Below are 21,264 nucleotides of genomic sequence, written 5' to 3' on the forward strand. Positions count from 1 at the left end.
AGGAGCCAGCAAGTACTTCTGGGCCCTCAGCAGGGCAGTGGGCTCCGGGAAGAAAGGGTCCTTCTGTGCCAGAACTTGAGACACAACCTCGGGAAAGAAAGGGGGAAGGAAAGACCAAGGTTGTCTAGAAATGAACCTTTTAAGAAGTAACTCCTGGCAATATCCTGGTGGCCCAGTGGTTAAGATTCTGCACTCCCACTGCAGGGGGTGTGGGTTCAACCCCTGGTCAGGGAGCTAGGGTCCCGCGTGCCGCACAGAGCAGCCAGTATATATATATAATTTTTAGGAGGTAAATAAAAGTACTTGCTTTTATCAGCCGTGCGCGAGTCCCTTGCTTCAGGACGATGTCACAGGGCCTCCTAGCTTTGCTCAGTTGCTCAGTGCGCTTCTTCCAAGAGCTGTTTATTGAGCACCTTGCACTGTTCCGGGCTTTTTGGGTGAATCAGCAGACAATCAGAGATCCATGTCCTTTCAGAGCTTACTTTGTAGTGAAGACAGACACGTGTCTCAGGCGTGATGGCTTCTGAGCTGCAGGTTCCAGAGCTCTGTGGTAGGAGTGATGCCTTTCTGTTCCTGGCAGCTGCGGAATTCCTTCCCGCCCCCTGTGCCCTTGCCTGAAGTTCGCCACTTCTGTGTAACGTTAGAGAGGAACAGCCTTGTGTCAGGCTTGACACCTGGCCGTATTCACGGTGCCCACCTCCCTGAAGGCTGCCATGGGCCTCCTGGAGCCACGCTGCCGCTCGTGTGCTTGCGCTCCTTGCTCTCTGCCCTCTTTACCCTGAGCCCCTTCCTTCTTTACACACAAGGCAGGGGACACAGCCAGCCAGCCATGCAGCTGCTCCCAGAGCAACCACTGCCCACTGCCCAGCCATGACCAGCCATACAGCTGCTCCCAGAGCAACCACTGCCCACTGCCCAGCCATGACCAGCCATGCAGCTGCTCCCAGAACAAACCACTGCCCACTGACCAGAACAGCACCCACTCCCCACTGTCCGACACGTCGGAAGAAAGACCTTGATTGATTTTGAATGGTAACACCATTTTTACCAAAATGGGAGATATTTTCATATTTATCTTGTTAATGCTTTTTCTGATTATTGCCTATTAAAAATTCTAAATGCCACTACTGTAATCTCAGGGAAAAAAATCGTCTCATTAAGTACATTAAACTGTAAGAGTACATTTGCTTAAGTCATATACTTTGGACTTCCCATAAATAAAATGTAACCTTGATGTTTAGATCAACTTACTCTGGGCATAATCAAGATATAAAGATATTTTCTTAAATGAGGCGTTTAAAAAATAGATAATTATCTGCAGAGAACACTGTCACTTTATCTATTTTGGTTCTCTGCTAAATTATTAGACCCACATTTTGTCTTCAAATGAGTATTTTAAGATTCTGCATCCTTGAGAAGTTGCTTGGTCCATGGTGCTGGGCATCCCATCGTGTGTTGACATGAGCAACAAGTATTTGTGGGGACGTGGGGAATGAGCCTTCTTTCCCCCACGCTGGATGTATACACTGGTGTGCCCTTTTTAGAGGGCACTTTGGTGGCAGTCCATTCTGAAGGAGATCAGCCCTGGGATTTCTTTGGAAGGAATGATGCTAAAGCTGAAACTCCAGTACTTTGGCCACATAACGCGAAGAGTTGACTCATTGGAAAAGACCCTGATGCTGGGAGGGATTGGGGGCAGGAGGAGAAGGGGACGACAGAGGATGAGATGGCTGGATGGCATCACTGACTCGATGGATGTGAGTTTGAGTGAACTCCGGGAGTTGGTGATGGACAGGGAGGCCTGGCGTGCTGCGATTCATGGTGTCGCAAAGAGTCGGACACGACTGAGCGCCTGAACTGAACTTGGTGGCATCTGACCGGATTGAAAGTGCACAGGAGGCTGTGCTAGTGTTGTCCCTGGGGTGACAGGGGGGAGCAGCTCGTCTTAGAAGGGGCGCGATGGGGGTGTCCTGGAACGTGGTTGAGCTGTGTAAGAGGAGGAGGCAGAAAGCTCGCAAGAGTTACCAAGAGAAGCACCCGGTCGCACACATTATATATAACGTGATGTGATTTATCTCTCTTTTTAAAACGCTGTTTCCATCTGTATGCACATCTGCACATATATATAGACACACAGGAAAAGGTCTGCAGAGAGAGACACAAAACTGTTAGCAGGGGTTTCTTCTGATTGTGGTGTTAGGATGTGGACAAGAGGAGTTTGTGCACTTGTTATTCTGTTTATTTGTATTCTTTGATATTGTTTACATTGTTCAAGAATGTTAATTTATAGCTGCATGACCTTCTTAACTAAAAGAAGAGCTTTTAAATGAAATTAATTTGGTATCATTCCTAGAATATGGTGACAGATTTGTTGCTGTTTAATCTTCGCAGATCCAGAAAGGAATTCTCTTCATAAACTTCAGTTACTGGGGAAATCATTTCTTCCTGTGCTGACACCTTGTGGCCAAGCACAGTACAGTTCTGTTACTAGGACGGTTGTCTGACCAGGGAGCCTAGAGCAAATTTCCCAGCTTCTCTGAGGTGTAATTGACGCGTTGTTGTTGTTCACTCGCTCAGTCACGTCCAACTCTTGCGACCTCATGGACAGCGTCTGTGGGATTTCCTAGGCAAAAATACTGGAGTGGATTGCTATTTCCTTCTCGAGCGGATCTTTCCAACCCAGGGATCAAATCCGTGTCCCCTGCATCAGCAGGCGGATTCGTCACCACTGAGCCCCCAGGGAAGGCGTGACTGTAGAAGTCTAAGGTGCTCAGTGTGTGGATCTGATACGCACATACTGCAGAGTGATTGCTACACCCTCATCACATCACGTCATCACCATTTCTCTGATGTGAGCATTTAGGATCTACTTTCAGCAGCTTTCAAATCTGTGATGCAGTGTCATTAGCCACACTCATTAGACCCCAGGACCTATTCACTTTATAGGCGGGGGCTGGCACAGCGGAGCAGCACATGCCCCACCCCAGTCCCTGTATCCCCCACTCTGCTCTCTGCTGGCTCCTTAGACTCCACGTGCAGCATACCACACACTGTGTGTCTCTGACTTACCTCACTCACTACAGTGCCCTCAGGAGCCATCTGTGTTTTTGCAAATGGCAGGATCGCCTTCTCTCCTCAGGGCTAAGTAGTGTTCCATTGTGTATATATACCACATCTTTATCCACCCACCCGCCGTGGACACTCAGCTTGCTTCCTTGTCTTAGCTGCAGTGAGCATGGACGTGCAGATCTCTGTCCAGGATCCTGTTTTCGTTTCCTTTGGGTGTGTACCCAGATAGACCTGCTGGATTCTGTGGCAGCTCTGTTTTAATTTTTGAGGAGCCTCCGTACTGCCCCATACTGCCTTCCATAGAGCCTGCACCATTTTGCATCCCCACCAGTAATGCTCAAGGCTTCCCTTTTCTCCACACCCTCATCAGCACTTGCTATTGCTTACCTTTTTGAGGATGGCGATTCTGACAGGTGCCAGGTGGTATCTCATTGTGGTTTTGATTTGCATTTTCCCTAATGATGAGTAGTTTTGTTGAGCACCAAGGTCCTTAAATATTGATTAATTTCCTATAACAGACAGTTATGGAGCACTTAACAAGTGTTTTTTCAAAACATATACACAGCTTTCAGTTAATTGTACTAGCAGAGCAGAATCTAGCACTGGTACTTAAAATATAATTTTACACCTTGGCTTTAGAAAGTGTACTGTGAGTTAAGTATAAAGAATAAATGTAAATCACAGTCATCTTACTGCCCAGAGATACTCCCTATCAATGTTTTGCCTATGACTGGCCTTTTTTATTATGTGTTAACTTATTCATTTATACATTCATTCAGTAAATATTTATTGGGCATCTGTCACGTACCAGGCACTGCCTTGAACACTGAAGATAGAGTGCTGAGCATGGCTTTGTCCTTTTACCATAGAGCTGACTGGGTAAGAGGAGGAAGCCTGGAGAATATGGTATTTGATGAAGCTGGGGAAATTGAGGAGGGCCCTGATCAAGTACCACTTGTAACCTGTAGTCAGTCTTTCCCTAAGGGTGGGGAAAGTGGGGGAAAGAGTGCTGCATTTTGAGAAGTTTGACTTAATAAGTCAAAGAAAAGGGGATTGTATTCTAACCAAGCGGTGAAAACATTTGAATCAGAGTAATTATGATGAAGATGGGGAGAAGTGGGTGGGCTCAGAGATGTTTAGCGTGCAGACTCTGCAGCCCTGAGGATGACTTGGTGTGGGAAGAGAGAAAGAAGGGGGCATGGGGCGACTCCTAGGTTTCTGGTTTGTTCCCTGTGATGGCAGTTGTCATTCAGGGAGATAAGGCTGGAACTGGATCAGGGTTGTGGGGAGGATGATTGGTGCAGGTAGAGAAACACACGAGGAAATGCTCGAAGGCCACTGCATGTCTCAGGACAGTCACGTGTTCCGGAGTCACCTGATGGGGCGGGTGGCAGTCTTCACAGAGGAGACAGATCGAGAGTATTGGTGCCACTGAGAGGTCAGGTTCAAGGGAGACTACAGAATCTGTTTGATTTAGTACATAGTCGTTGGTGACTTGAGCAGATGCAGTTTCGTGGCTGCGTGCAGTGCGGGAGTGGACTGGGAGTGGAGGGCTGGGACCGGGTGGGTGGGTGGGGGAGGCCGCCTGACAGAAGCCTGTGCTTCTGAGGGCTGGGCGGGGTGGGGGCGGGGCCAAGGGTGAGGGTGGGGCCGGGGGCGGGCCGAGGGGCAGCCGGAGGAGGGGAGTAGGATGAAGCTTGTGCCTTGTGCTCAGTAGGAGAGACTCGAGCGGGCTTACTTATTTTTTAAATGTTTTTAGTTTTTTGGCCATGCTGCGTGGCATGCGGGGTTTTAGTCCCCCAACCAGGGATCAAACCCAAGCCGCCCCCTGCATTGAAAGCACAGAGTCATAACCACTGGACCACCAGGGAAGTCCCTGAGCTTGTTTAAAAGCCAAGTAGGTCGGACACGATTGAAGCGACTTAGCAGCAGCAGCAGCAGGACGGGTTCAGCCTAGGGGGAGAATGAATGTGTCGGAGAAAGAAATATAGTTGAGAATGAAAGCTGCTGAGAAGATAACGCACAACACAGCCAATAGAGATTATAAGAGTTCTCATTGCTTTCTTTTTTTAATCACAAATTTCAATGAGTGACTGATATTTAAAGGTGTATTTCAATAGGTAACACAGAATAAAATTCTCCTTATCATTGCTTGTTGGTCAAGCTTTACCTGATTTTCCTCCTGACTTTCTTGCCTCTTTTCAGAGTAACTACCTGGTGTTCATGGCCGAGCTCTTCTGGTGGTTCGAGGTCGTGAAGCCCTCCTTCGTCCAGCCCCGTGTCGCTCACCCACAAGGAGGTGATTAGTGTTCCTGTGAACAGACAGAATGGAGAGTTAAAACAACCTCACCTGATGTTGTTGTACAGGAAGGCCTGTGACTGTTTCATGTTCTAGCTGTTAGCCTGGATAAATTCTGAATATTTTAATATTTAAAGCCATTCAGTTCTCTGTTGAGTGAGCCATACCTTAGGGGAGGAAAAGGAGGTAGCGAGAATAGCCCTGAATTCGAAGGCTTATGTTGTGGAACTTTTAGCTTTAACTGTTTTCCCTCTTTCTTCCCTTTGCACCTTTTACTCCCATCCTTAGCTTTTGTTCCCTGTTTTTTAATGTTGTTGGCCAGAAGCCATTCAAATTATGGCTTGGTTCTCATCTGTAATCCGAATTTGCCATTAAGCCATGAGAAGGCTTGGGTATATTATATATATTTAAACCAAGTAAGTTCTGTGATTGTTACAGTATCACAGTCTATTGATTGCTCATGATAAGGACACGAACAAGAAATAAAGGGGTAAGTTACCATAAAGATCTCTGGAAATAACAGAAAAAAAGGAAAAACTTATTACTTTCTGTAAAGCAAACCAGATTTTCCCCTGTCTTCCATGATAAAACCAGAGGTTTCTTTCTGTGGGGAAGGAACAAGCCCACCTTCAGCCTGACCCCGGGAGGACTTCGCTCAGCGTGGCGGGGCGCGCTCTGCTGCCGGCGCTCCGCCCCGCGCGCAGCGTGACTGCTCTGCCTCCCGCTACCGGCCTGCTTCCCTTGCCGCCACAGTTTTGTATTTTCCCTTATTTCTCCGCATCCCCACCCGCTTCCCCCCTAAAAAAATCAAAGGAAAAAGGAAAGAGAAGAAGGAAGAAGTCTGTACTCGGGCAGGGGTAGGGGGCGAACTCAGCACTCACTCCAGTGAGGAGAAGCGGCGTCCTCAGCGCGCCCTCTGCGCCCAGGCCGCGCGCTGTGGGACACGCAGGGACGGCTGCGAAGCTGCCCAGGGCGGAGGCGGCACGTAACGGGGCAGGCCTGTGGACGCGCCGAGCCCCTGCGAAGGCCGGTCGGGAAAGCCAGGCTCTTCTGTGGTGATCACAACCAGAGTGCTACACCTCTTCCTGTTAGCACAGTTTTCACATGCGGTGCTTTGTGTGATCTCGTCTGTGAAGCCCACTATTCAAAATCTTCGACAGCTGTTATATTAGGTCTCAAAAGCAAAAAGCTAAATGAGAGTTATTCGCAAAAACGTAAACTATAGCTAGCTGTGTTTTAGTTATTAACCAACAAAATTCTGTCTCTTTAACTGATTACCAAAACACCAACTATATCGTAGACGTAAGTGACCATGTGTAACAAGCTCTGTGAAAGCTTTTGCAAAGTTGAATACTCGTTTATTTTTAATTATCTGTATTTATTTTATATTAAGCCTTTTTTCCCCTTGTTTAGCCTTAATCAAGTGAATTTTATAGGTCAGAACACTTCCAAGAAGTGTTTAAAGAAGATTTGTCCTTTTGAAAAATTTAAGGAGAAAACTAAATACACTATGGTTCTCTATAAGGAGTAAGGAAAGCTGAGAGTAAACACTTACTTGCAGTTCAGGATCCTTGAAGTGGTGGCAGAAACGTGCTGATGTTAATTCTGAGGTTTTTGTCTTTCCTGTAGCTGAGCCTGTGGAGGATCTGCCATCACTTCCTGTCTCGAATGCTGCCCCCCGAGATGCCCTGGACAGCTCTGACCTCACGCCAGGGTGAGTCCGGACAGCCATGCCAGTCACTTAGGAGATCAAGATTATTGATTACTACATTACATGAGCGTTTTTACAGTTTCAGTTGAACTTTGAACTGAATAAGTTACAATTAACTTACCCTGTTAAAGCCTGTTTTTCTGTCAGTGTCATTGAAATTTACATGAACTGAATGTTTCATAAATAGGCTTTTATGAGTCTCATTGAAAAGCGGGAGAATATTATCCTAAAGTCCAAACAATCAGCCTAAAACTAAACTCTTGCTGCACACCTTGTTTATAATTGAGATCATATGAGGCTCAAATGATAGGTAATTCTTAGGCCTCAGGGGAGATTTTTACATCTATGAGACAGTTTTCCCTGTTTGGTTTGCTAGTTCCTGCAGCTATGGAGAGGTCACGATGGAATGTTGATTGTACCGTTGAATAGTTAATGCTTTAGTTCTTAATATCAGGAATTGAATTCAAAGCCAGGTAAACATTTACTATCAGGATAATCCTGACTTCTGACCCAAGTATGTGATAGAGACATTAATTTGTTTCAAAGTGTTTTTTAGCATATCCTGTAAGCACTTTTAATGCATATTTTTTAGAAACTAAAATGTGTATTGACTTTGGACTCCCTAATTTATTAATATATGATTTTTTTAATTTAAAACCGAAGTACTTTGTGATTTTTTTTTTTTTAGAAATTCAAGCCAATATATTTAAAATACATTTTTAAAATTATAAGTAAGAAATTGAAAATAGTTTCTGCATGAACTCTTGGTTTAACCTGAAAGTGTGAACACGTGCCGAAGCTGTCACTCCTCACACCTGAGCAGTTTCTCTCCACTGTGTCCTGACCAGTGTGGACAGAACTCTCACCACCCTCTCACTGCTCAGAGGGCTTCTCATCACTGTGAGCTTCAGAGCCCTGTGAATTAGGAAAGCACTTTCCTCCCCCTGCCCTCGGATTTACCCCCATGGATTTTCTTACTTCCGTTAAGTTCCCTGTTTCGTACCCTCGTCACTCCGGTAAACCTCATCACTGAGGTTTACCATGAAGGAAGAGGTGAAGCTGGAATACGACTGGTTCAGGAGCTGCTCTATGGCGTCCCATGGGAGATTGTTTTCTACACGCTACTTCCTCAGTGCTTTCCTGGGTTGGTTATGTAGTAACATTCCCTGCCTTGAAATTTAGAAAACACTCAATATCCTAGGTCATATCTCTTGTCTTGTTAAATCTTTAAAACCTTCTAAACTTTCCACTTAAACACTAGGTTATTCCGCAGTTACTATGTCTAGAAACTTGGACAGACAGTCCTCTACATTTCCGACACTGGTAAATGTCTTACCCTCGGGAGGGCTCATCTGTCTGTCTCTCAGGTGTCTGAGTGGCCACCTTTCTCCTCTTTCCCAGCAGAGCTTCCTATAACCAGCTGGCTGTCTGACTTCTTTTCCTCAGTGGGTCGCTGTGTAGCCCTCTCGTGTCTCTGAGTTTCTGTGTGGCCCGTGTGAGTTCTCCCACTGTAGAACTTTTGAGGAGGGATTCAGGGAATGCTGTTCTTCCTGGGAATGATGCAGCCGCATGTACAAGTGTTCTCGCGCCTGAAGAGTGATCTCACAAGGAAAGAGTCGAAGACGGCAAGCAAGACATTTGTAGCAGCTACTGCACACACATGGCCACTAGCGTGTCCAGGAGTTACCCCACACCAAAACCCTCCATGCAGACGTGAAGTGAGGCAGTTACAGGAACGTACAACAGTTTAGCCAGCACTTGGGGAAGAAGAAAAGAGTGAACATATTTAATAACTGAACGTGTCTCTGTTGAGGACACACTTGGTAGTCGGTGTAAGAAGAGCAGAGGCTTGGGAAGGCCACTGGAGGGGACGAGACACACCCGTGATGGGGAGCAGCGTGGTCGTGTCCCTTGGCTTCCCCACGAGCGAGGACACGGGTGAGGGGACACGTGATGTGCACGGTGGGGGCGGGGTGCGAGGGAGCTGATGAGACAGCAGAGGCGTGCGCCTGCTGCAGGCTTCTGGAAAGCTCTGTGCAGCAGGTGCTCGCTGAGCAGTAGGATGCACATTGAGGTTTGCCTCTGAATCATTCGGTGCTTGCTCATCTTCTCGGTTTGCCTTAGCTGAAAAGCAGCGTGGTCACAGAGAGCTAGGTCACTGCACCCTGCCCCCGGCTCGTTCTCAGCCCTTCTCAGGGCGTGCTGAGTTTCACCTACTAAGGTAAGCCATGGCGGACTGAAAACATAGGAAGAAAAAGATTAAATTTTGGCCAAATGTCATCATAAACTGAGAAATAGACTGTCTAATCCCCTGCATTGACTGGAATAGAGTGGAATTAAATAAGGAGAAATGTAAATATGTTAGGGACATACACACAGGTCCGCATGCAAGCAGGTGTCAGGCTCTTTTATAAGAAGTGATCATACTTGCACTTTTAGAAATTTAGATTCGACCAAAGTACTTCAAGCTGATGATTTTCATTTAGCTTCTTTCTTAGTTTTTCTACTTATAAAATGAAAATAATGTGCCATATCTTATCTCATAGGACATTGAGTTGTACTTGAAAGTAGTATTTCAAGCTCCTGGGCTAAAAAATATAAAATGCATAAAGGTTCGTATAATCACAGCCATTCTTTGGTTTAAACGGTGTGTTTCCTTAATTTTTTTCCACTTAGAATGGAGAGTCAGAGGTGGCGGTGGTGTCTGTGACTTCAGCTGCGTATGTTAGATTCGTCTGAAAGAGCTAGGCTGTGACATTTTGCGTGTCTTTTCTGTTGCAGTGGGGAAGGAGCTGCGTTCACACACTCTCGTCCCCATTTGCCTTCCAGGCACTTACAGCCCCAGCCTCATCCTTCAGCCTCAGGTAATGTGTCAGAAAGCCCGAGAGTGCCGTGTGAGTGGTTAACAGGAAAGCGATTGAGAATAAACGCAAATAAAAAGTGTTCCATATACACACCGAAGGCTCTTTCTGTTTCTCTGTGCTCGCTTTTCTCAGTAAGACGCTCTTCATTTCTCCGTGTGCATCTCCTTACCTTGTGTGAAGTCTGTAAAATGCTGTAAGTTAAAATTGTTTTACACAGTGCCAGTGACTTTTCTTCTCGTGCATTTGAAGGAGGAATAAGAAGGTCTTCGTCTATGTCCTATGTCGATGGCTTCATAGGGACGTGGCCCAAGGAGAAAAGGTAAACAGGAGGCTCACTCTCCGTGTACTCGCCTCAGCGAGAGGCACTCCTTCCCCACCCCACCACCCCTGTTGCTAGCCAGAGGATGGAGTGACCTTGGTGACAGGTGTCCTGACAGCCTTACCCCGCTTCCACCCCCAGGAGGATGTGATTGTGAGAAATGAGGGAGAGAAGAAATCACATCTCTCAGTGATACCAGATCCTGTCTTTTCTGGGGTTATTTAAGAGCCTTCTCTTTTTTTTCAGATCGTCAGTGCATGGAGTCTCATTTGATATTTCTTTTGATAAAGAAAACGCTGTGCAGAGATCCACCTCCAACCGAGGAATCACTCGCTCCCTTAGCAATGACGGGCTCGCCCTGAGCAACCACCGCGCAGCCAGGAACAGCCGGAAGAACCTGGCCTTCAAGCCGGTGGACGGGGAGGAGCACGCGGCGGGCATCGCGGAGGAGCGCACGGTGGGCTCTCACGGTGACCTGACCACCTACGCGCCCCGGAGCACAGGCGAGCTGAACTCCAACGAGAGCACGGACTACAGGTTCCCCAACGGAGCGCTGCACAACAGCGTGCTTCTCGACGAGGTTGGCAACCAGGTGGGGACCCCGAGCATCGAAGAGGCCTTGCAGATAATCCACGACACGGAGAAGCCCGCCCACACCCCGAGGCCGGGCCAGCTTGCCAACGGCTTCTTCCTCCACAGCCAGGAGCTGAGCTTCCTGAACGCCGGCGTCCCGCGCAGCCAGTCCAGTCCCGAGAATGTGGGGGACACGCGAGGGGCCTTGAGTCCTGTCACAGACACCACGGAGGTGGACACGGGCATCCACGTGCCCTCAGAAGACATTCCGGAAACCATGGACGAGGACTCGTCCCTGAGAGACTACACCGTGAGCTTGGACTCCGACATGGATGACGCGTCCAAATTCCTGCAGGACTACGACGTGCGGCCCGGCAGCACCAGAGAGGCCTTGAGCCCCTGTCCCAGCACGGTCAGCACCAAGTCCCAGCCCGGGAGCAGCGCCTCCTCCAGCTCCGGGGTGAAGATGACCAGCTTTGCCGAGCAGAAGTTCAGGAAGCTGAACCACACGGACGGAAAGAGCAGCGGCAGCAGCTCTCAGAAGACCACGCCCGAGGGCTCGGAGCTCAACATTCCCCACGTGGTGGCCTGGGCCCCGGCCCCTGAGGACGCGGGCCTCCCGCACGGCCGGGACACCACGCAGCTGCTGGCCTCCGAGGTGGTGCACCTGAGGATGAAGCTGGAGGAGAAGCGGCGGGCCATCGAGGCCCAGAAGAAGAAGATGGAGGCCGCGTTCACCAGGCAGAGGCAGAAGATGGGGAGGACGGCCTTCCTCACCGTGGTGAAGAAGAAAGGCGACGGGGTCTCCCCCCTGCGGGAGGAGGCGGCGGGCGCGGAGGACGAGAAGGTGTACACGGAGCGGCCGCGCGAGAAGGAGCCGCAGAAGGCGAACGGGCCTAGGAGCAAGTCCCCGGCGGACCCCAAGGAGGGCGCGGAGAGCCCTGCGGGCAGGTGGCCACCGGCCCCTAGCGCGCCCGGGGACCCCGAGGGGCGGTGGAGCCCGGCTGGGCCCGCGGAGGAGCCGCCGCAGGACGGCGAGCTGCTGGAGCACACGCGCTCCATCGAGAGGCTCAACGCGTCCCTGCACGCGCTGCAGCGGGAGATGCGGCGCCTGGCGCTGCAGCAGGAAGCACTGATGCACATGCGCGAGCAGCAGGCCTGGGTCATCTCCCCACCGCCGCCCTCCCCGCACCGGCCTGCGCGCGACCCGCCCCGCCCGGCCCACCCGTCCCCGCAGGCCGCGCCCAGGAAGAGCGCGTCCTTCTCTGTCAAAAATCAAAGGACTCCCAGGCCCAGCGAACTCAAGATCACGCCCCTGCACCGCACGCTGACGCCCCCGCGGTCTGTGGACAGCCTCCCGCGGCTCCGGAGGTTCTCCCCGAGTCAGGTTCCCATCCAGACGCGGTCCTTCGTGTGTCTGGGCGACGACGGAGAGCCTCGGGCCCAGGAGTCTGGGCGCAAGGACGGAGTGAAGGAAGAGGAGGAGGGGTCGGCGGGGCCTCCGGAGCACGGGGAGGCCCGGCCCCCACCCTCTGCGGCCCCCGAGGGCCCGGCCGCCCTGGCCTCCGAGGTCGCGCACCCCGCACCCAGTGAGGACCCCCCGAGTCAGCCCGCACAGCTGCCTTCTAAACCCAGTGTCCCGCCTGCTGCGCCTAAGAGCGTTAATCTGATTGAAGTCTCCCTCTCAGATTTGAAACCCCCTGAAAAGGCTGATGTATCTGTTGAAAAGTATGATGCAGAAAGTGATAAAGAACAAGTTGATGAGGACCAGAAAGTATGCTGTGGATTCTTTTTTAAGGTAAAACTGCCAGCTCGGCCGTAGGCCTCTCTTCTCTCCATGCTTGCGCGCGCATGCTCTGAACAGCAGGACCCCTGTTAGTGTCTGCCCTTAATCCTGGGCTATGTTCTGGCCTGACTCTTGTGGACTGCGGTTTCGGCAGGCACTCTGGTTTCTGAAGCAGTCTTTCATCACGTCGTTGAACTTGGGGAGACCTGTTCACCCCCCCACCCCACCCCCCACCCCCCCTACCCTGCTTGTCTCTCTCTCTCAGCAAAGCCTTTTGAGAACCAAGTGATTCACTCTTGGAAAAGATACTCTGTTGCCAGTTGGTTAAAAAAGTTATAACTTGGCATTGCAGGCAAATCTGTTTCTGTTCTTAGTATTGACCATCTTCCCATACACTTTTTTTATATATATATTTTAAAAACTGACCAGATGGAATCCTTCAAGATGAAACATTAAAAATATAGTTTGAAAAATATATATATAGTTGGAACAGTTGTCATTGGACTAGCTCCTCTGGAAGCGCTGATGAGAGTGTAGCTTATGACCCCAATCTCCAGTTTGGTGTTTGATGTAACCTACGTTTATAGGCTACTGCAGCCAGCTAACCCAAGTCCTGCACAGTATCACCTTGTGATGGTAACATCTGGACACTTACCATAGGTACTAGACCAAGGAAGGCCTAGTATTAAAGTTTTTCTCCTGTCATCCTTTTCTTCATCTTTGTATTTTTCTGTGTTTTCCAGACTCTTAGAGGGAAGAATGGTTTTTTATCATCAGAAACGTGCGTGTGTGCTACTCCTGTTTCTGTTTTTAAAAAGTTGAGAGACCAAGGTATATCATTTCTAATCCTCTGCAGTTTAGAATACAGACAGCCTTCAGTGGCAAAAGTCTATACTTGCAGATTTTCTGGAGAATTCGGAAGTGATTACAGTCGCTTGCTTTGGATCATTAAATATTGGGAATGGGTAACTTACTTTGAAGTTGGTCATAGACAGATGGCCCTCTCGGCCCTTTTTAACATTTAGAGACTTAAATGTGAGTTGTGTTTTTTGTTTCCCAACTGTGTGAGACTGCTGTTAATGTTTTTAATAGACTGCTGCTGTAGACTGTAACTGATGTGTAGAGACCTTGCTACTTCTGCTCCCTCCAAGAGGAGAGCAGAGGGGGTCCTCGGGTGTCCACCCGTGCGCTCCTTTCCTCACTTCTGTCTTCATCACCCGGTACTTGGCCCTCAGACCGTTGTCGCAGCTCATCACGGGCTCCCCGCGTCTGCCTGGTCCCTTCTTCACACTGCCTCTCAGGAGCGGAAGTCCATGGGGTCTCTTAGAGATGCCTGTTGGATAAAGTGCAGCCCCTCAGTGTGTGATCGGGGCCTTTTGCAGACAATCCGCTGATTCGCGGGTCCACCCTCTCCCCGTAGCTCCCATCGGGATGTCCTGTCGGGCTCGCCTTGGGCCGCCTCTGTGTGCCGCAGCCTTGCATGGTTCTGGGGGTGGACGGAGTGTCTTCTCCTCGCATCTCTTGCGCCCTCAGCGCTCTCATAGTGACGCTGCTGACCTGGGCTTCCCAGCCACCTCGTGGCTTGCTTCCGTCACAGTTTCTCTTAGACCGTGAAGTCCTGCAGGCACTGTGTCCTCTCATCCGCAGAGTGTGTGCAGCGTGTGTGGCGCGGACGTGTGTATGTTCAACCTGGCTGTCTTCTAACTCTCTCCGTTCTGAGCGCAGCTGTGGCTGAGTTGCTGTGCCAGTGCCTTGCTGTGCCCCTTCCTCCCCCCGGCTGGTAGGGGTCTAGAGGCTCCTTCACCTAAGGAGCCCCATCTTTTTCACTCTTCGTGTCTTTTGGGTTAGGGTTAGCACCGTGCTGGGAGTGTGTCAGAACCACTTCTCCAGCTGGTTCCTCCTGACTTCTGAGAACTTGAGCCCTGAGAGTCTGCTTAGGAGCCAGGCAGGCCCCGAAGGCCAAGGGCCCACCTTCTAGCTAGCCCTGGGGTCAGGAGTGTGTAATTACACCCGTCTCCTCTTCCGTGGGAGAGCCCGCAGTGCAGTGCAGAACCCAGCGAGCAAACTGTCAGAGCCTCCACTTAAAAAAATTGTGCAGCAGGAATTTCGTTTATGTGATACAACTTTGGGTAGCTATTTTTTTGGTGCTTTTCCTTGACTTTTCTACATTAAGCGTGTATTCTAAATACAACTTAAATGGAATTTTAAAATGTGTGGAGAAACTCTCCACTCTGTAAATTATTTATTAGGGCCCAGAAAACTTTTTCTTTTTTTTCCCCCATTTTATGTTGTTCTTTGCTAACTTCCTAAGTTTTGAAAACATGTAATCAAAGAAGTTTGTGTCTTTTGTTATTTGATAAAGTATTGCCTCTTTAATTCATTTCTTCCTTCATCATTTCGGAACATGTCCGTCTGTGGTGGGGTTGGAATAGGATCAGTGGGTGATTTGGATTCTCAGTTCCAAGAGTGACCACTACCTGTGGCCTCAGCCATTGAAAATGCAGATACTGGTGCCTTAAGTGTTTCCTCCTCCTCAATGAGACTCATTCCCTAGGATGATCAAAAGGCAGAAAATGATATGGCCATGAAACGAGCAGCTTTGTTGGAGAAACGATTAAGAAGGGAGAAGGAGACACAGCTTCGGAAGCAGCAGCTGGAAGCCGAGATGGAGCACAGGAAAGAGGAGACCAGGTGCGGCCGCCGAGCGGGAGGGGCCTGCTGGCTCCTTAGCGGGCATCGGGAGGCCTTCGCGGAGTCAGTGCTGATTTGGGGCCTGCTGGCTCCTTAGCGGGCATCGGGAGGCCTTCGCGGAGTCAGTGCTGATTTGGGTGCTTCTTAGGAGTTTATTTATTTAAGTGTTGGTTGCATGTTTTTATCCCAAGCTTGAAACATTGATTTAAAATAATTTTCCTGGGTTTTTCTCACACACACACATTTTTTAAAGTAGTTATTTATTAATGATATAGTTAATGACCGCGGTTGTCCCAGGTACACTTTAAATGGAGCGTTTTCCAGGTGTTGACTCGCTCGCGCCCCCCACCAACCACGCTCACTGCCCCTCACCACCTGTCACGCATGCTCAGCCCCCCCATGCACGCTTACCGCCCCTCACCTCTCCTCACGCACACTCCCCACTCCTCACGCACGCTCACTGCCCCCCCCCCCCCGCGCACGCTCACTGCCCCCACCACCTGTCACGCATTCTCACCCCCCCCCCCATGCACGCTCACTGCCCCTCACCTCTCTTCACGCATGCTCACCCCACCTCACACGCACTCGCCGCCCCTGGCCGCCCCCGTACGTGCACAGTAAGCGGCCCGCCCGCTCCTCTCCAGGCGCAGGACGGAGGAGGAGCGGCAGAAGAAGGAGGACGAGCGGGCGCGCCGTGAGTTCATCCGGCAGGAGTACCTGCGGCGCAAGCAGCTGAAGCTCATGGAGGACATGGACAGCGTCCTCAAGCCCCGGCCTCAGGTGGCCCGGCAGAAGAAGCAGCGGCCCAAGTCCATCCACAGGGACCACCTCGAGTCCCCCAAGACGCCCGTGAAAGGTCCCCCAGGTAACGGGCGCATGGTGAGGTGGCTTAGAACAGACCCCAGCTCGGCAGTGGCACACAGGCGCAGGGGGCTCTGAACTGGGCAGGAAAGCTTCCTTCGAGTGGAGCCTGTTACGCGTGCGTGCATATGGCCAACAGCACTCTCGAGTGCTCACATCCAGCCTGAACACGAGCCCAGTGCGCGCTCGCCCTCACATCCCATCTCCCTGGGTTGTCACTGTAGTTATTCTGAAACTTAAGAATTACTGTAGTTATTCTATACCGAATTCTATACTGAATTACTGTAGTTATTCTGAAACTGAAGGAAAATAATGTAACACTGACTATTTAAAGAGAACTGTTAAAAAAAATAGACATAGAAAACAGATGCCAGAGGGTAATGGGGTAAGTGTTAGGATGTTGGGGTTAACATATATACATGACTATATATGAGTCAGATAACAAGAACTTAGTGTACAACACAGGGAACTATAATGGGAAAGAATATGGAAAAGAGGTGTGTGTGTGTGTGTAACTGAATCACTTTCCTTATACCAGAAGCTAACACAGCATTGTAAATTAACTATACTTCAATTTAAAAAGTAAAGAGAACTCCACCTTTTGTAGTCAGTGAAAATTTTTGATACCTAGTATTGGCCAAAATTAACAAATTGATTTGCTACCTGGGAATTCAGTTCACTTGCTCAGTTGTGTCCGACTCTTTGTGACCCCGTGGACTTCCCTGGCCATTACCAACTCCTGTAGCTTGCTCAAACTCATGTCCATTGAGCCGGTGATGCCATCCAACCATCTCATCCTCTGTCATCCCCTTCTCCCTCCTTCAGTCTTTTCCAGCATCAGGGTCTTTTCCAGTGAGTCAGTTCTTCACATCAGGTGGCCAAAGTATTGGAGTTTCAGCATCAGTCCTTCCAGTGAATATTCAGGAGTGATTTCCTTTAGGATGGACTGGTTGGATCTCCTTGATGTCCAAGAGACACTCAGGAATCTTCTCCAATACCACAGTTCAAAAGTATCAGTTTTCTTTATAGTCCAACTCTCACATCCACACATGACTACTGGAAAAACTATAGCTTTGACTAGACGGACCTTTGTCAGCAAAGTAATGTCTCTGCTTTTTAATATGCTGTCTAGGTTGGTCATAACTTTTCTTCCAGGGAGCAAGCATCTTTTAATTTTCATGGCTGCAGTCACCATTTGCAGTGATTTTGAAGCCCAAAAAAATAAAGTCTGTCACTGTTCCCATTGTTTCCCCACCTATTTGCCATGAAGTGATGCCATGATCTTAGTTTTCTGAATGTTGAGTTTTAAGCCAACTTTTTCACTGTCTTCTTTGACTTTCATCAAGAGGCTCTTCAGTTCTTTTTCACTTTCTGCCATGGGGTTGTGTCATCTGCATATCTGAGGTTATTGATATTTCTCCTGGCAATCTTGATTCCAGCTTGTGCTTCATCCAATCCAGCATTACCTGGGAATTAGATATTCCTAAAATATATTTTACTATTATTGTTAGTTTCTTTGTTACTTTTTCTTTTTTTGAGTTTTTTTTCTTATAGGCACTCACTTATTACCACTCCACTGTTTTGGAGTAATTAATTTTATCCTTTTTCTTCTCTCGATTTTGTTGAGATGTGATTGGCGTTTAGCACTTTGTGAGTTTAAGGTGCATAGTCTAGTGATTTGATCTACATGTATCATGAAGTAGTGCCCACAGTAAATCTGCTGAGCATCTGTCATCTTGAATAGATAAAACATCTCAGAAAAAGAAAGACACGTTTTCTCCTTGTGCTGAGAACTCCTAGGGCCCGTCTCCCGGCAGCTTTCGTGTGGAGTGTCACACAGCGGTGTCAGGGAAGTTATAGACGAGCATCTGCTGTCCCTCGGCCTGCGCGCCGGAGGACGTTGCCCCTTCACCCAGGCGCCCTCCCCCCGACTCTGGCATGAGTTTGTGTGTTGTTGAAGTACAGTTGACCTACAACACTGCGTTAGTTCCTGTTATACAACAGAGTGATTCACAGTGGTCACCAGGCTTGATCTAGTTAATCTGTCACCGCACGAAGAGTTTATCTAGTGACTGACTGCACTCCCCACGCCAGACACGCCAGCTGCCTGACTCATCATCTCATAACTGGAGGTGTGTACCTCTCAGTCTCCCTCACTTATTGCATTAGTTCTCAAAAGTAGGCTCCTTGTCCATTTTAAGTAAGTTGTGCGTATATGCATGCAAGCATATTATGTATCTAAAACGGAAAAGAAACTGTACCAGCTAAATTTTCATACACTGGTATTACCTAATGAACACTCTTCTCTAGTTGCCCCTTTTAAATTTCTAATTTTTGTTCAGGATCACAAATCTGTCGTGTCTTTTCAGTCTCGAGCCTTTCTCTGGCATCACTGAACACGGGCGATAACGAAAGCTTGCAGTCAGGGAAGAGGACCCCGAGGTGAGTCACAGCGCAGACGTCTCCTGAGAACAACGTTCTCAGTAAATGCACCATAATCGTGGATGGTCGTAAGTTTTGCTGACTTGGACAGTTTGGGTGTCTATAAAAAATACACATATAAAATCTTTCAGTTTTTTCCTTTGGATTTTAGATTAATGACATCAGTAGGATAGTGCCTGTATCTGTTGGCCAGCCACTGCTGACTGTTGGTACAGTCGAGCTTGAAGCGGAACATCCTTGTGTGCAGCGGGCCAGCCGCTCTAGTCTCCCCCTCTTGTGACTTAGGAAAGCTCCTTTGTACGCTCCCTCTTTCTCAAGGATGTGTTGGGTTGGCCAAAAAGTTAGAGGTTTCTAACCACCTTATGGGAAAAAACAGAATGAACTTTTTGACCAACCCGGTATATGTATTAGAAGCTAAAAATCAGTATTTCCTGGTCTTGTGAAATATGTTATAACATAGCACCCATATAAGAGGAGGTTCCTAGTGAAGGTCGTCAGGTACTGTCGGTTGTCCTGTGGGAACGTCCATCTGTCCTCCACAGGTATTCAGGGGGGTGCCCACTGAGGTCTCGGCTCTGCAGCTCTGAACGAGACAGAATGACCACCGTCTTCTTTTTAAACCTCTGAGTTGAGTTTGGTTGGCACTCACCTTCACCCTCCTGAGCCCCAAATGCTTTTCCTCTGTATGGGACGTTACAGTGCACGTCTTGTATTACTCAGGTCAGAGTCTGTAGAAGGCTTCTTATCTCCAAGCCGGTGTGGCAGCCGGAACGGTGAGAAGGACTGGGAGAACGCATCCACCACGTCGTCCGTGGCCTCAGGGACGGAGTACACAGGTGAGTGCCCGCCCATCCTTGGGAAGCATTTGGCCAGGGGCTGAGACGCGATGCAGGGTGCTGCATGCAGAAGACAGATTGGAAACAGTGGCTGAGGCGGCGGTCACTTTCAGGTAAGTCAGTGTCTGTGATTTGGTTCCAGTCAGAGTGGTGGCAGCTTGTCCCAGATGAATTCAGCTTCAGAAAAATAGCAATGTCCCTCAGCCCTCGGCCCCCGGCTTCTCCCTTAAAAACCCTGCTTGTCTCTGTGTTGTAGTCTGGGTCTGAGGCTGTCTCAGTTTGGTCTCCAGAGGTCCCTCTGCCCCACATCAGTCATGAGTGAGGGGAACAGCTCGGCTCCACCAAGTCCTTCCCCTCATGCTGGGCCTTCAAGGTCTGGACCTGCGCGTCTAGAGCAAGTGTTGAGAGGCTCTGAAAGATAAAGGAAGGCCTTAGGTCCAGGAGGGCACCTGGTCTGGCTCTGTTGGGGGAGACGTTGTTGAAGGAGAAGCACGCAGAATAACATGTGGGTGAGAACTAAAGCAATGAAGCAGGAGAGAAAGTGGGAGCAGCCGTGGAGAGTAGGTGGGAGAGTGACGGGGACCACCCGTGTCCCGCTGGCATCCGGCTGACCCCCAAGTGGTCCCCGAAGACCCAGGGGGCAGAGCTTGCTGACTCCCCCAGAGTTGTTTCCTCCCTACCCTGTGGCTCCAGCTGGCCCAGCAGCCTGTAAGGTCAGTGCAGCAGCCGTGTCTGCCGGCCCCGGGGGAGCCCAGACCTGCAGGGCTGTCAGACACACAGTGAACCTTCCAGGAATTACGTGGCTGCAGAACCACTGGTAACTCTGAGTCAGCCATGCTGGGAGTAATTTATTCCAGATATAGATAAACATGACAAATCAGGGCTAATTTTTTTCTCTTCCAAAGAACTGGTTTCTCTGCATACTTAACTGAAGGCCTCCTGGAGGAGTTCCAGGAAAGTGGCAGAAAGTACTGCCCTCCAGGCCACCTCGGGAGGCCAAAGGGGACCCGCGAGTGTAGCCCTGTGGATAAAACTGGGTCCTGACTGGAACAGGACAGTCAGGGGCCTTCATGTTAGAGTTTAATCAGTGTAGGAACAGTTGTATCATTTAAACATAAGTAGTATTTCTGACTTAGGAAAGTTATTTTACTGTTATTGTTATTAAATTCTTATCATAGGACCAAAGCTCTTCAAAGAACCCAGTGCAAAATCCAATAAGCACATAATACAAAATGCTTTAGCTCATTGCTGTTTGGCTGGAAAAGTAAATGAAGGTCAGAAGAAAAAAATACTGGAGGTAAGCATGTTTACATGAAAGTTAGGTCGGGCAGTGTCTTAAAATTGTAGGAATCTTCTCTTTCAATTCAAGAAAAAACACTCCTTAGGGACTCCTAGAATTTCAGCCGCATATGAAGGGTCTGTAACTATGTTTTCATTATTAGACGGACTTAACTCTCAGATGGGATTCTGGAAGACTGCACATTTCATTCAAGACTAGGCATAGACTTAAGATGAAAATACAAAATCATAAAATGTTTTCTTCCCCAGAGTCGCTTGGTCACATTTCATAAGCGTAGATTTCGTGCTTTGCCTTTTTTAAATGGAACTGTGTCGCAAAGGAGGTGGCCAGTGCTGGTTGTCAGTGGTAGAGATCTAGCAGATCCTGCAGACCTTGAAGTTCCTCCGGGGTCTCGATTTGGGCACAGCCAGCAGGCCTCGGCCGTAAGGGGCCTGCACACAGTTCAGCCCAGCGTGCTGGGCGTGCATTACACGCACCGCATTTTAGCTGCTGGAGAGTTTCTGTTTTAAATTA

The 21,264-nt window shown here is 49.1% G+C and overlaps 1 protein-coding gene across 2 annotated transcripts in view; it reads left to right on the forward strand.

Annotated features, from left to right (window-relative positions):
* The window catches only part of CAMSAP2 (calmodulin regulated spectrin associated protein family member 2), a 97,674-nt gene that overhangs the window by 73,476 nt on the left and 2,934 nt on the right, over positions 1-21,264 (forward strand). For both annotated transcript variants that reach the window (XM_070768747.1, XM_070768748.1), the window contains 10 exons: positions 5,275-5,368; positions 6,998-7,082; positions 9,861-9,943; positions 10,193-10,262; positions 10,509-12,633; positions 15,176-15,312; positions 15,957-16,177; positions 18,543-18,615; positions 19,336-19,451; positions 20,630-20,748. In XM_070768747.1, coding sequence (XP_070624848.1) covers positions 5,275-5,368; positions 6,998-7,082; positions 9,861-9,943; positions 10,193-10,262; positions 10,509-12,633; positions 15,176-15,312; positions 15,957-16,177; positions 18,543-18,615; positions 19,336-19,451; positions 20,630-20,748 — 3,123 coding nt within the window. The remainder of the gene's footprint in view (positions 1-5,274; positions 5,369-6,997; positions 7,083-9,860; positions 9,944-10,192; positions 10,263-10,508; positions 12,634-15,175; positions 15,313-15,956; positions 16,178-18,542; positions 18,616-19,335; positions 19,452-20,629; positions 20,749-21,264) is intronic.

This window comes from Bos indicus, chromosome 16 (assembly GCF_029378745.1).
Source record: "Bos indicus isolate NIAB-ARS_2022 breed Sahiwal x Tharparkar chromosome 16, NIAB-ARS_B.indTharparkar_mat_pri_1.0, whole genome shotgun sequence".
NCBI lineage: Eukaryota > Metazoa > Chordata > Mammalia > Artiodactyla > Bovidae > Bos > Bos indicus.